Source organism: Falco rusticolus, chromosome 8, assembly GCF_015220075.1.
Source record: "Falco rusticolus isolate bFalRus1 chromosome 8, bFalRus1.pri, whole genome shotgun sequence".
Lineage (NCBI taxonomy): Eukaryota > Metazoa > Chordata > Aves > Falconiformes > Falconidae > Falco > Falco rusticolus.
The window spans coordinates 46,285,698-46,300,578 of NC_051194.1; the positions used below are offsets into that span (position 1 = coordinate 46,285,698).

The 14,881-nt window shown below is 35.4% G+C and overlaps 1 protein-coding gene across 4 annotated transcripts in view; it reads right to left on the reverse strand.

Annotated features, from left to right (window-relative positions):
* Positions 1-224: 224 nt before the first annotated feature.
* The window catches only part of ATF2 (activating transcription factor 2), a 52,089-nt gene continuing 37,432 nt past the window's right edge, over positions 225-14,881 (reverse strand). For all 4 annotated transcript variants that reach the window (XM_037396818.1, XM_037396819.1, XM_037396816.1 and 1 more), the window contains 2 exons: positions 9,595-9,700; positions 225-2,914 (listed from right to left, as the gene is read on the reverse strand). In XM_037396818.1, coding sequence (XP_037252715.1) covers positions 2,688-2,914; positions 9,595-9,700 — 333 coding nt within the window. In that variant the 3' untranslated portion in view covers positions 225-2,687. The remainder of the gene's footprint in view (positions 2,915-9,594; positions 9,701-14,881) is intronic.

Sequence of the window (14,881 nt, forward strand, 5' to 3'; positions counted from 1 at the left end):
ATGAACTCCTTTATCTGCAGATTACCGTGGGCTCCTGGAAGTAACGATACAAGGCTTGTTCCTCAGAAGCTGCTGGAGCTCAACTACAGAGCAATGGAATTTGCCTTATTTTCTAAAGAAAGATATGCGTTCTCGTTTCCGTAACATTACTTTGACATTATAGTAATGACTTCCAGAAAAGTGCTGATCATTGCAAGGTGAAGAAATAAGTCTGAAGACAGTGCTGCCTTTTAGAACAATTATAATTTCATTAAAATAGGAACATAACTTAAAGATAGATTTTATTCTCTTTGATGATTTACTCATGCAAACTGCACATAAAAGGAAACAGTACAGTTTGTGAAACATGTCAAATGTAAAGACCCAAAATGCTAAGTACAGAAGTAGTGTGACATACGTCTCAAAATGGAATCCATGGTAGTACGACTAATAACTTTTCTCTATTTGCTGAACACAGATTTTAATGGTTCTTTTTCCAGCCCCACTGTTAAATTCATTAACTGTTTACACGTCTCCTATACACTTATGTAGACTTATTTTACAAGCGCAACAGTTTTGTTATAAAAAAACTCCACTTATATAAATATGATTTAAAAGCCTTTGTGTTTAGGAGGGCAAATTATAGTATAATCAATGAGGCCTTATCTAGTCCACCAAAACCACAATGAAAAGTGACTGTATAGCTTTCTTGCAGAATTCACATTTTGTGCCTTTGCAATTAATTTCCTTCTCACAAGAGGTCCATTGTATTTCACCACCCTGGAAACATTCAATAGCTGTTACAGCTTTTTATCTTGAAATTGGGAAAGTAAGACTTTTAAACACATGAGGTTATCAACTCAGCTTTCTTAGTTTTAAAATACAAAATATGTAGAATCCCTATTATTTTCATGCTTAAAGCCCTGCAATGATACATATATGACTTAGATACTTCTTTGTCCGGTTTTCATTATAGTATGGTTGTATATATATTGTAGAAATTATGATTTTCCTGTGGATCAATTACATTTTTTTGATTTAAAACTGAATCAAATAGAAACTTGATGGCACTGACGCTTAAAAACACATAGTATAGTGTGGAGAAGGAAGAGCAAATGAACTACACAACCCATTATAAATGCATTAAATCTTTGTTATATACATAATGGAATCCTGCTTTACTGCCAGTTGCTACTATGCATCTGTTTTTGCTATTATACAAAGTTTTCCGACCTGAAAGCACACATCTACTTTTTTTAAACAACTTAATCTATTGTAAAATATTGTACTGTATTTTGAACATGAGTACAGAATCAAAATAGATAATGGCACATTTAAAAAACTCAATATCCTACAGATGATTGGATAATGAGAAAAAGTGTACCTACAATCATCTCATCAGAAACAAACTACATCATGGAATGTTAGTTATCCAAGTTCGCACAGTAAATAACATTTTAAAACTGCAATCACCTATCAGCCAGCATCACATTGAAGGCATCTTTAAACATTCAAGCAAAAGACTGCTGGCATTAACTACTGAACCATTCTCACGCACACACCACACACACCACATTATAATTACATTGTTTCCAAGATACGGTAGATACTGATTTTTTTTTTTTTTTCCACAAGAAAGGTATCAAAATTTTTGCTACTAAAAGATGACAGTGCTTACACAAGAATTAAGTACAAGTTAGCTTGCAAATACAAGACAATGACAAAAAAAAGTCTTGAGTTGTCTGAAGAAGGATTTTAGGCTTTTCTGGCATCCAAAACCATGAGTAACCTCCTTAGTCTGCGACTCAAAAATCCACCAAATATCGACCTACTTTGGAATACCAAGTATTCCATATTTGATAACCCTGTATTTTACAATATGCTTACTGGTTTCAGCCTAGCAATAAAGGGTAGTTATAGATATCTATTCTGACTGGAGAAATAAAGCTCTCCTCCCCCCAGAATGAAAGTGTTGGAGGGGAAAAAAACCCACCTGACATCAACTAAAAAAAAAAAAAAAAAAAAAAATCAAATTATTTAGTAATGATCCTCACCTACGATAGGTATGTGCATAAGAGTACTGTATCTCATATACTGTACTGGCCCTATTAAACAAATTAAAAACCCCAACAGTTAAAAAGCCAACCAAAATGTTATACATAACAACAACCCAAACGTTTTTCTCCCAATGTTCTTCCTCTCATAATGTGCAAAACAACAAAAAGGCAAAAAGACTAAAAGCAAATTTACTGTTACTGTCTTTCTCTTGCCTAGTGCTTTATGACCTTGCTAACATTACAAAGTCAATAGGGACTATGCAGAACTTTGGTATAAAAATGTCACATAATATTACTATCACAGTCTTGGGGATGACCTTTAGTAATTCACCCCAATGTTTGCTGAAATAATACCAAATTAAAAATGAAATAAACCACATTGTACTGTACACACACTTTACACATTAAGCACAAAAAATAACTAATGTAACTAATACTTTAAAAAAAAAAAAAAGTCTTTTGCAAAGAGACTAGAACTGGTGTTCTGTCTCATCTTCACCTGCCAATCGTTAAAGCCAAATTTAAGTTGGATTTTTAAAAATGAGTAATTTTAAGCTACAATTTCTCCTAGATGGAGACTGGTCTTTTGTTGATTTCCCTTTAAAGTCACAAATGTATATCTAGAGAAACTGATGCAATGCAAGTTTTTAATCAACTTCCTGAAGGCTGTGACTGGGAGGGAGGTGCCACGACGATCTGGGAAAGCACCGGCTCTGTGCTCTGGTCCGCCATCTGGGTGAGAACGGAGGTGGCCACCGCTTCTGCCTTGGAAGTTGAGCTTACACCGTTGGACGTGCTGACAGAACTGTGCTGAATAGCTTCCGTGTGTGGACTGCTTGGCACTGATATGTCTTCTGAACTGTCATCTTTATCTGCAGCTGAAGAAAAAAAATTTCATTTATTTTCTTCCTTGGCATGCACATCACCACATCCCAGGTAACAGCAATCATCCCGTAAATAATTAGAAATCATGGTGTAATGCAGCACAAATTGCAAAACAATCTTATTTTCATTTTTAGAAGAAAATACTACTTGGTAAGTGAAAAATACGGATGGCAGTATGGAATACGCAGGAAATGAACATTTTCAGATCTTCAAAGTTGTCACTAAAATTGTCCCATATCCTGCCTAGTAAAACAGATGGTGGGCGCCACGCATAACTCTAATGATGAATGCTTCTGTCAATAAGCAATATTTATAAATTAAAAATGCTACCAGATCTATTGGTGCTATATGACTTGGCTTCAGATTTTTAACATATGCCATTTACTGTGATTGCTTAGTAATCAAATGAAAATAATTCTGCATTCAGTAATTAATATTTGTGATCATGAATATGATCTGAAAAAATATTCTGAACACCACTATATTAATTGGGCAATACTTCCAGAAGTTTTCAACCCAAACTCTTAACAGAGTGAAGTTCAGTAACTTCTTTAGTATACAAATGCCTCTCAGTAAGGTTTAAAATTACTAAATCTGATTTAAAAAATATCTTCAAGAATACTTCAGGTGTTCTCCACAAATCTGAGGCAAATTAGCCACACAATTGCATCATTTTTTCTCATGACAGCACAAACAGATTAGAAAATAATTCTCACTGCGCAAAACTAGAATTTACAAAATAAGCATGATTTAAAATGTCTTTTTGCACAGACATCCTAGTGATGCTAAAATAATCCTTTTTTTCCAGAGTTGCAAAAGTTAGCCAAAGCATTATGCAAACACTGTCAAGCTAAAAGCTGAGTTAAAAGACTAAAAAAAAAAACTAAGAAAAGAAAATAAGCCTACTGTTTTTCACTCAACACTAAAACTACGAAATCAACTTTAATTATAACTTGTTTGTATCACTTTGTGCTACTTAGTGTTTTCAAGCATTTTTCACACTAGTTTTATACCCTGACTTAAACCCAGTATACAGGCAGGATACTGGAAGTCCCTTTTAAAACACTACTGGCTATTGTGTAACATAACAGTATAGAAAGACACACACAAACAGCCAGAAGCAGCATGAACTACAGCAATGGAAGAAAGCTTGATTTCCTCTAGACTCGTCCTCGCAATCCCTTTCAAATTTGCTTGAGATCAGCCTACAAATTCCGAAGTTACCCAGGTGAGGGAGGAGAAGGGATGGGAAAGGATGACACCAACACCAAAAGATGAACACCACTGGTAACGTAGCCTTGTTTCCATAGAAAACCAGGCCGACAGTAGCAACTAAAAGGAACACTAAGCATGAACAAACAATGACAAAATGAAGTTTATGAAGTACTGAGGTTTATAAGACATACGAGCTACAGGGCAAGAAAATTCAGTAAATTAGCAAGTCAAGACCCCAGTACCAAGATCTTTGAGCAGCCCCATGCATACTAATAACACACTCCTCTTAAAAGCCTAAAACCAACAGTTCTGTTATTGACCACTTCTGGAAAAGAACGGTAAGGTCAAAAAGGATGGACAAGCAAGCAGAACTGCTGCATTTCTTTCTAAGAAATACTGCCCACATGAACTAGGCAGCAATTTCTCTTATACCTGTACTACAAGAGATGGACATAATTGTTTGAAAGTATCATGATGTTCTTATCCACGAGGTCAACTATTTTACAGATACTGCATTTTTTTCAAAAACAGATCTTTCAAGCACTAAAGAAGACATAGACAGGTGATGTTGAGCAAGGTCTGCTGACAATTACCACATATCCTAAGGTTACGCGGTAACTGTATACAGCAAGGAGAAGAAAATGAAAATACTTCTGGAAAGACATTTGTGATCCTTAATAGGATTTGCCCATTCAAGAACAGAAAGAACACAGATAAGTGCCAATTCAGTTAACACTATTCAACAGGATTTCATCTTTGCTACAGCTCTATCAAGACCTACAAGATCTCATATAAAAACAAGTAAGAAGGAACACATGCAAACTTTGTCAAAAACAGAAACTCTAGTGCTACTTCCTGAAAAATACGGCGCTACTAATTATGAGTGTACATATTCTTCCCCTCAGACAGAATGAAATGGCAGCAAGTGGGACAACACGTATCAAATAGTCTCCCCGCTGTAGCACCTGCTCCTTCTCTTCAGAGATGCTGTTACTCTCCTATGAATCTCAGCCTTCCTGTTTTGCTTCTTTTGCTGGTCCCTGATTTCCTATTGGCCAAATCCTCCTTATTCTCAAGAAAAAGGGTTAGTTTTGAATGCTACAAGATAAGAGAGCATTTCGAATGCTACAAGATAAGCAGAGGTAATAGAGGAAGTAAGGTAGATCATTATCTTTCAGCCAGAGAAGGAAGGTCTTTCATTGTTCTCTATCCCTTAACTTAATGTTGATAACACTGCTCAAAAGAAATGTCTGTAATAGTATCACAGTGGTAAAGAACGTGAGAAAGGCTTGATTTTCTGAATGTGATGGGCTCAGGAAGACCACATATGCAATGGAAGCAACAGTTATGAGAATACTTACGATCACCAATGTAAATTAGAAGTTTTTGTATCACTGAGCAGATAAACATACTGTGCCGAAGAGACAAAAGCATTCAGGTATTTCCAGACGCCAGGGGCGCCAGTGGGGCAGCTTACAGCAGAAAAGTGTTTGTATAAGATACAGACTTAACACTAGTTTATAGTAACAAATTTGGCTGGAAGAGTAAATCCTTGCAGTAACTACGAAGTAGTATTTAGAAATGAGGTGCCACCTTAAAGAGTAGCTATGTAGATTTCCTTCAATATCCTTCCTTATGTAGCCCTGACTTTACAGGAATAGTGACCAAAACCTGAACACAGAACTCCATTTGAAGAATTAAAACCAAACAAGAAAGTCTACTCAATGAATACAGAAGATACTTATAAGCCTGAAGAGTGGGAACAGAGTACAAAGGCTTTTAGAAGAACACAGGAAAGCAATGTTTAAATTCCAACAGATTTTTTTCTTAGTTGACCAGAGAATTGCCAGGCACAGGCCTGTGGTTTCAATAGTGCAGCTGATACATACCAGAATCATAGTGTAGCTAAAAATGTACAAAAAAGCCTAGGCATTTTAGCTTTTTAATGGCTCCCTCAGCTTTGCCTCAAACCAAGGAAAATGCAGTCCGAATTAGAAATGAGTCTACAAAAGTAACACGTGCTGTTACATTAGAAGGCTGAAAATTTACAGACCAAAATCACATGAATTTTCCTGTAGGCTACATAGTTTCTAGACAGGCTGCATCATGAGGAGGAGTGAGCCATTTTGGTAATGAAATGCAACATGGGCTAGACTGAGCTATAGAAAAGATTTGAAAAATACCGAGCAAAGCACAGAGGAGGCTTTTGAGGATGCACTAAAAAGTATTCTTTTAGAATAGTGAAACATTGCTGCTACTTGCTGCTTAGCATTGCTTACCAATAGCTTTCAGCAAGGTTAGGAAACAGAGTGATTTTGGTCTTCAGAAGAAAAAAACCCAGCAAACCCAAAATGGGAACAAGTATGCAAGATTGGTGACAGGTGATCCAGAACTCCTTTTAGTCCCGGTAATCACTAGAAAGGAAGCCTCATGGTAATTATCATCAGGCCATTCGTTCATGGGCTACAGAAGGACTCAAGTCTAGAAATGCTCCTCCTTTCCAGTGAGCTGGCCTTTGTGAAGCTCCCCTGCAGTTGCTGAAGGACTGTCACCTGTCCTGAACAGGCTGTAGGAACACAGTGGTTTGAGTGGTTCAAATGATTCGAGGTCTGAAACTGGTTAGATTTAAATAAGTGGTAGAAAGTGGCTAACTAGAGAAAGAACACAAAACCCACCATTTAACACCACCTAGACGGCAGACTCTATTTCTATTCAGTTTTGTACAGATGTTCCTGAATATTATGATGTCCTTTTGAAAAATATGAAAAAATACCTAAAACACACTTTTCAATTTTTATTTTTTTTAATCACTCAACACATTTTCATCTCTTAAGTTTTCACCTTTTTCCTGCTCCAAGTCCAGAAAAAGCCTGAGAAAATATAGGAGTATCGCAGAAGACTTTTAGAAATAATTTGATAGAAAGAGCTAAAATGAAAACTAAATGAACAGCACTTGGATTTCTCTCATACACAGTACTTCCCCACCCCACCTAATGTTTAAAGACACATTCAGAACCAATAGCATCCTTTCTTGGGAAATAAAAAAAGTTTAAGCTGTCTGAAAACTCAAACATTGCAACAAAAATTCATCCGTCCTTCCTCAAAGCACAATAACCATATTTCTGCTTTCTCCGTGTCCTGACGACACCCTCTTTTGAAGCAGGCATGAGACTTTTTAAGTAAGGAAAATATGATCCCAAGAACAGTCTTAGAAGAAGAAAGGGTTATCTGTCATGCTTTTCATTTGGCCCGAGCTAAGAAATGTGCCTGGGAAAGATACGTGAAAGTAAGTGCCAAAAAAACCCTGAAAAGAAATAGATTATTTGTGCCTATTTAAGTGCATAATACATGAAACCCCATTAAACTGTGGACGTAGCTGTTAAAACACAGTCTGCATGGTCTAAACTAGCACTGTCTCAGCAGTGCACAATATTCAGCACTGCAGGAGCTCTGTAAGCTGGTGTCTTCAATTTCTTCCACAGAGACAGACTGTTAAACCACTCGATACGTTTTTGAAGCAATTCAACTTAGATTACTTGATGAACATAATATGTTTATTTAAAAACACTTTCTATGAACACCATTTTCATGAACATATTAACTGAAACCATTTTTTCCTCTCATAAATTGTACTGTGGGTATGTCACTTAGTCAACATGCCTTCCTAACAATGTTCACATGGAGCTAATGTGACAAAACCCTTTCAGAGGGATGGCATTACAGCCATCACTCATTTTAAGTTTTACTTTGAAGAGACTTTTCAAAAAACTATGTGAGCTATGCTTCCAGTCTCCTTGCTTATTCTTATTTTTTTTCTAAAATGTAGGCTTTCTCCACTGATTAGTATTTTAGTTCTCATTTATTTTGCGTAGTAATTTAAGAACACATTATAGCCCTTGTCTGAGGGCAGAAAATAAGCATTACTAAACAGATCATTTGTTAATTCTTCAAAGAAGAAATTCTTAGCATATAATTAGTTTGCCTGTTTAAAACATGTTTAAATATTTTTCATACCAATGCAGGAACACGCATCCTCAAAACATCAAAATTCAAGAAACCTACAGTTTTTTGTTGGTTTTTTTTTTGAAAAACCTTGCATGCATAATGTTATCCCCTAGTAGCTTCCGTATGAAATTATGTTGTTCTGTCAGATGGGAGCCATAATGGCCTCATCCCTGCAGCAATCATTGTTAATATAAATCCCAAACATATTTCTATACTGTTCCAATTTACTCCAAGATGCTATTTTCCGTCTTGTCAAAATGACTGGAGATCAAAGGACCAAGATTTATAAGCTCAAAACTGACAAAATCAGTATTCTAAATATATATGGCAATAGAGAGTTGCTAAATCTCCTGAATCTTTTAAATTAAAAAATATTGCCCATTCTGATGAAATTGCTTACAATGACTACAAGTAAAGATGGTGGCCATTAAGTTTTATCGCAAGCACCTGAGGATCTGTTTGCATGCAATACAAAATGTTCCTTTATTCTCCTGAATTACTGACACTGGCAAATTAAAATGAAGTGGCTACATATGGCAGAAACAATCTTCACATTTACAAATATCCTGAAATATCACTAAATCATAAAAACGAAAGCTGTGGGTTATATATTATGAATGTTGCCTAATGCATTCCCAGCTCAGTTATTTGTAACAAATTTGTGTACAATGGACAAAATTGGCCATTTATTCTACAGCAGCAGCAGCAGCTGGTTCTGGCACTGTGTATCATATCCAAAAAGGAAGTTACAAGTCAGGAAAGCATAATTAACCTTTAAAATGCTGGAAGGATGAAAGATCAAATAAGCAACTGTAAGTAAAAATATGTACTAGAAAAAAATTCTACTGAAACTCTCAGTATTTTCTTCAGTATTAGAACTGAATTAAAATACCCTCTTTACAGAAAAGTAGTTGCTTAATGTGGAAACCAAAACAATCTAGAAGACGTACAGTAGGAGCTGTGAACCTGCATCTGATTATTTTAACGGCTTGACTGATCCTGGATGTTATGGTAAATGAGGACAGCTGTTATATTACCTCTACTGAAACTCATTATGAGGAAGAAAAAAAACCCACAAGGACCTTTCACTGTACTAGGCCAAGCTAAAAGTATAAAAAATGGTTTATCATATGCTCCTAATACTTTAATTATATTTTCCAAAGCAGGTGTAGTAACTGATAAGTCTTTAAATGCTAATTATCATATGCATTTATTAAACCAACATAGAACCTTCAATGTTATGCAACACTCCAACTGAAAGGACGTAAAAATATATTTCTAAATATTACATATTCATTCCTGCCTTCCAATAACCTTCCGAGTTTTTTTTTTTTTATTAAAATCTTTAATGTAATATTAGAACTGCACTACTCAATTTTAATGTTCATTCAGTTCACTCTGGCAGTATTTCACCGATGCAGCCTAAGGCTATAGGTAATGGAACATTACTCACTATGATAGCCAGATTTCTTCTGCATGGCGGTTACAGGGCAATCTTTATGAGCCAGAAGAAGCTGTTTCAGCTGTGCCACTTCATTTCTCAGCAGGGTGACTTCATTCTAAAGGAGAAGAAAGTTATATACTTTACCAGGCTCAAACTACACACGTTTTGAAGGTAAGTATTAAGTTTTATAGGATTTTCAGTTGTTCATTTAGGGTTAGATAAAATACAAGAAGTTTCCATTTGGTATATAATGCAAAAATGTATACATTACTTTAACCTCACCGTACATAAATATTAGCTGAAACCTGCCTCGCTTTATTTTATGATTCTCTTCAACTAAGAAATGTTTTTTTTGAAAATACAACATATGTTTTCCTGTTTGCAGATGCAAAGTCTACGTATAGTCTCATACTCACGATCCAGCTCCTGTATGACTCTTCTGCAAGGTTTTGTGATTAATTCTGATCAAAGAAAACCTACATTTACCTACCCACATTTTAACAGATGTCACAGCCAACATTAAAAAAAAACAAACACCAAAAAACAAGCAACCCCCTCCCAAGTCAATGCAGAATGATTTTTGGTGACTATATTTGTACTTGTACTTATACTTTGAAAATCTCATGTACTAGAAAATAATTTAGTAAGTGTTTGTTGATTTCCATATTAATTTTCTCCTTGGCAACCATACATAAACGTGTTGTATGAAGGAATCATTGATAATAACGACAAGATCCTGAAATGTCAGCTTATGTCACTAAAGCAGAGTGTAATCTAGGAGACAGCACCCGCAGAATCTAGTGACTAGGTTAATTTCCAGGCTGTGCTTTTCCACTATTGGGTGACCTTGAGCAAGGTCATTTTACTTCTTTGTGCTTCAGTTTCCCCATTTGTAAAATGGAGGACAGCGATACTTACCTTCCCTGTGAAGCAGTTTGATATCTGTAGATGAGAAGCACTACATAATCACATTATATGTGACAATCCAAATTAAGAATGGTATGGCATTTTGATAGACCCATTTTCACTTTAAACAGTAGAAAAATGTTTATATATCTACAGAATCAAGTCCTCTGTAATGCTTTGTGACCCCCATATCTTGTCACAAGATGTGTTTTTCATGGGTTATTTTATTTTAAATATAAATCCTTTCCATTGATACTTGAAGTTACTTAAACTATAAGAACCTTTGCACATTAGCATAATATACCACACACATGACACAACTGTTTGGTAAATGCATATTTTTAGGCATTCGGGAGCAAGTTAAAGAAAAAACAAACACAGGAAAATTGGATTGCAACTAAAATTATTTGGGAAAAAAAAACCCACGAGAAAGTCAAGCTATGTACTTGCAAGCTAGAAATGAGGCAATACAGTCAGAGACGAGATTACTTATAACTAAAAGGATTCCAAAGTAAAGAAAACAATTTTTTAAGAACAGAATTTATTAGGTTTCATTACCCTAGGTAACGCAGTTTATAAACACCATAAATAAAATATCAGATTTTTAAAAGAAAAGCTCATCTTTATGTCCTCTCCATTTAGAAAACAAAAAAAATTAAGCCTTTATACTTGCAAAATCCTCTTAAACTATTAAGGACTACTTTTCTATTCAGTTATTTTATTGTGTCAAATGTCTCTTTTAGAAAAACAAAGGCAAGAGCTGAAAGACAGCCAAAGTTCTGACTTCACAGCCGTTTCTAATGAAAGAAAAATGTAGCTGCAAACAAAAAAGGTTGCAACAAAAAAACCCCAACCAAAATCCCCACAAATTCTCTACCAGCTGGCATTACATGTCCTGAAATCTTGGGCTGTTACAAAAGCACACTACTTCTGCCTCCAGCTCTCAGCCTGCTCTTAGTTCACCATGTTATTTACAGAGGAGCCACAAATCCGGATGCCAAGCAGGCAGCTGCACAGAACCGACATAGCTGGGGAAAAAAAACGCTGAAGCGCTGATGCAGTTCTGAGACTTCTTGATAATCTACAGAAGCAGCAATGTCCAAGAATATGAAACATACTTCTGGTAGTTTAAAGGAATGTTGACAAAATAAGTGATCGAATCAGGAAAAGGTTTTCAGAGATTCTCTACCGTCATCTCTCACATTTTAAGGAAGAATTTTATACTCAAACAGCACATATAAGTATGAAGTCACTGTTTATCAGTGTAAGTAAAACTAACGTTTATGGAAAATATTTGAAAAGGAAGTTTATAGATTAATATCAGCTGTATTATAAATAGTAAGAATTGTGCTAATAGAAATAGAAAAAGGAAATGTATTATCTTACATTAAAGCGGATTTGAAAAACAAATGGAACAGCATTCCTATACTAAAAAAAAACAGTTGAGGTATTCTCACTGAACACATAACTACCGTTGTTAATGGCATGAACACTGTGTGCCAACAGTGCTACATGCAATGCACAAATCATTCCCCAAAGTAGAACAGACTATGTCTCCTAGACACATGGTAAGTGGAAAGTCATGGAAAAGCAATCCATGGTTATCATTTACTTATCACCAGTAAGAACCACTTCTAACTGGTAATAAAGGGGGGTTGTTAGAACCAGCTCCTATATACATTGTAGTTTCTTATGTATATGACAATAGCAAGTCTTTCCATCTCATTCAAGACATGTTAACGTGTGGGCAGTCATTTAACATGTGGTTAACATGCTGAAAACAGATTAACAAGAAACACGTGGAGTAAACACTTCAACAGTTGGCATAAAAAAAAATAATTTCATGTTTTCCCACTGGAAAGGTCCTCCTCATTAACGTGATCTCAAGTCAAGTGTAGGCATCAACATTTCATTAAATAAGCATGAAATACACCTCACATGCTGTCTAGAAGAATTTTTATGTTCCCACATTTCAGAACACGCTAACATTAGAAAGCAGGTTTCTGGAGAAAGGTGTATCTATTTTTACTTGCACTCCATTCTTCAAAAGATACTTTCCCTTCTGTGTTCTTACGAAGGCATACTACGCAGCATACAGTATATTCTGCACCTGCCTATTTCTCCCTGGATCCAAAATGGGTATGTAATAGTGGACCAGACTAACCCCTACTCAGCAAGGTGTGGGACAGTATTTTTGAGGTATATTTACCAAAACTATCATCAGAGACAGGTAGATGTGACTTATGGGGATAGGAGATTGTCTGTGGCTGAGTTAAACACTGCTCTTCCCATTTCTTTTTGGATAACTTCAACAAGATACCCCTATATGGGAAAGGACCTTTACTTATGGGCGTTTCTTTCGTAATTTAGCTTCCGCAGCATTTTACAAACTACCACTTAATTGCTGATCCTTTAAAACCTAAAATGACCTTGTGAGGAAGGCAGGCTCTTCTACTAATACTTTGCCCTCTAAGGTTATTAAAGCAACAGGGACCACATACCTACCCTATAATGAACTCTGGCATCTGATCCTGCAATTTGACGGAGCCGCCAGTGGGGACACACTGTCAATACTTCCTTAACACGCTATATAGCACACTGTACCCTGCAGGACTGTGCAAGGCACAGAGGCAACACAACGTGGTATATAAAATTTAAGATCAATAAACAAGTCAACACATTAGTAGAAAACACAGTCCACAAAACCAAAACTGTAAATAAACTTTAAAAGGTTGGAAGCATGAAAAAAAACTTACATAGCAGAGCCTACAATAAAGACAGCCAAACTAACCTAAATATGTTACTGGCATGATGTAACAGATGGCAATTCTCCCTTAAGCAAAAATTTGAGAAGTATTGCTTAAAAGGGAAATCACATTCAAACATTTAAAAGAAAAAAGTAGGAAGAACTTAATCTACAGAAAGCTGAAAACTACAGAACAAAATACATGTATCAACCAACTAAACCTCTTTAAAATCTGTACGTATTGTCAGAGAGCTTCGAGTCTTAAACCCCATGACATTGACACTAGAAGCTTTGACATAAACATTACAAGAAAGCTACTAACGATGTTGAAAGAAGTCAGAATTATTACATGAAGCAATCCAATGTAGACATTTTGGTATTAACCTGCTTTTGGAAATGTGACATCTTGGTAAATTCAGCTGAGCAGGTCATTTAGATATTAAAACAAAATATGAACTACTAAACCCTAACACTCAGTCTATAAAACTGTACTAAGGCAAAACTCCAATCTTATTAAATTTACTATTAAATATAAAATAAGTAATCATGGGTCATTACTGCCCACTATGCTGATCAGCTGCGTTAGCCTGTCAAGTGAAGAATTATTATGGAAATACAGGATTGATTAATGTTTTCACATAAAGTACAGTTTAATTATTTCTCTGACATTCAATTTTCTTTACAAGTCATTCTGTTCTTCACAGTTAACGGTTTTGCTTTTGGCAGCCCCTAAGAAAATTTTTCTTGAATTCACTATTACTGAGTTAACTCTTAGAAATCTGGAAATCTTTTGGTTATGGTACTTACATACTAATGTTTAGAACCAAAAACTATGTATAAGTTAAAGGCAGCTCACATAATACCAAAATTTACTTCAACTAAAAAAGCTGAAATACAGCCAATTTTTTTGGTTGTTCTTCTCCCTGTAGATCTACCTTCACTTGTTTATTAGATTACTTAAGCTATAGTGCTACATACCATTTTGTAATTAATGGATTTACAGTGAGGACTGTGACTGCATTAAAGGCAGGCATCTAAAGACTGTGAACAGGTATGAGAAGACTATATATTTGCAAGAAATTTAACTAATGCTACTGCACAGTGTCATGATTCTTAGAAGACAGGAAACTATTTCGCATTGTGTGCTTAGGTGGGAATTTCTTATATTTTACTGCCTGGGATGCTGAGTATTTTTAAACATATGAAGACAACTTATATGCACTGTAATTTCGATTACATGACAAAAAGTAATCTCAACATGTCCTACTTTCCTGCTGGTCAAACTGGGCCATTTTCTTTATCAAACAGCATGAAAGAGGAGTTTTAAATAGGAAGGATAAGATCTGTGAATTTGACTCAGTGAACACCTCTGATGAAAGAACAAGAAGTGAAACTTCAACATATCAAAATACTTTCCATTGCATTTTCTAAATGAATGCTTCATTTAGGAAACTGCATCATTTTTCCTTTCTGTAATTTTCAAAACAAAACTTTTAGACTTTTTATTTTGAAACAGTACTTTGTGCCAATTCTCATATGCTGCTGGAAAACATTAAGAAAGTACGCTTTAACATTTAATAGTAGTTTAAACAAAAGGGTCACAGATTCTTTTACAGGGGAAAAGTGTGTCCACATGACAACTTT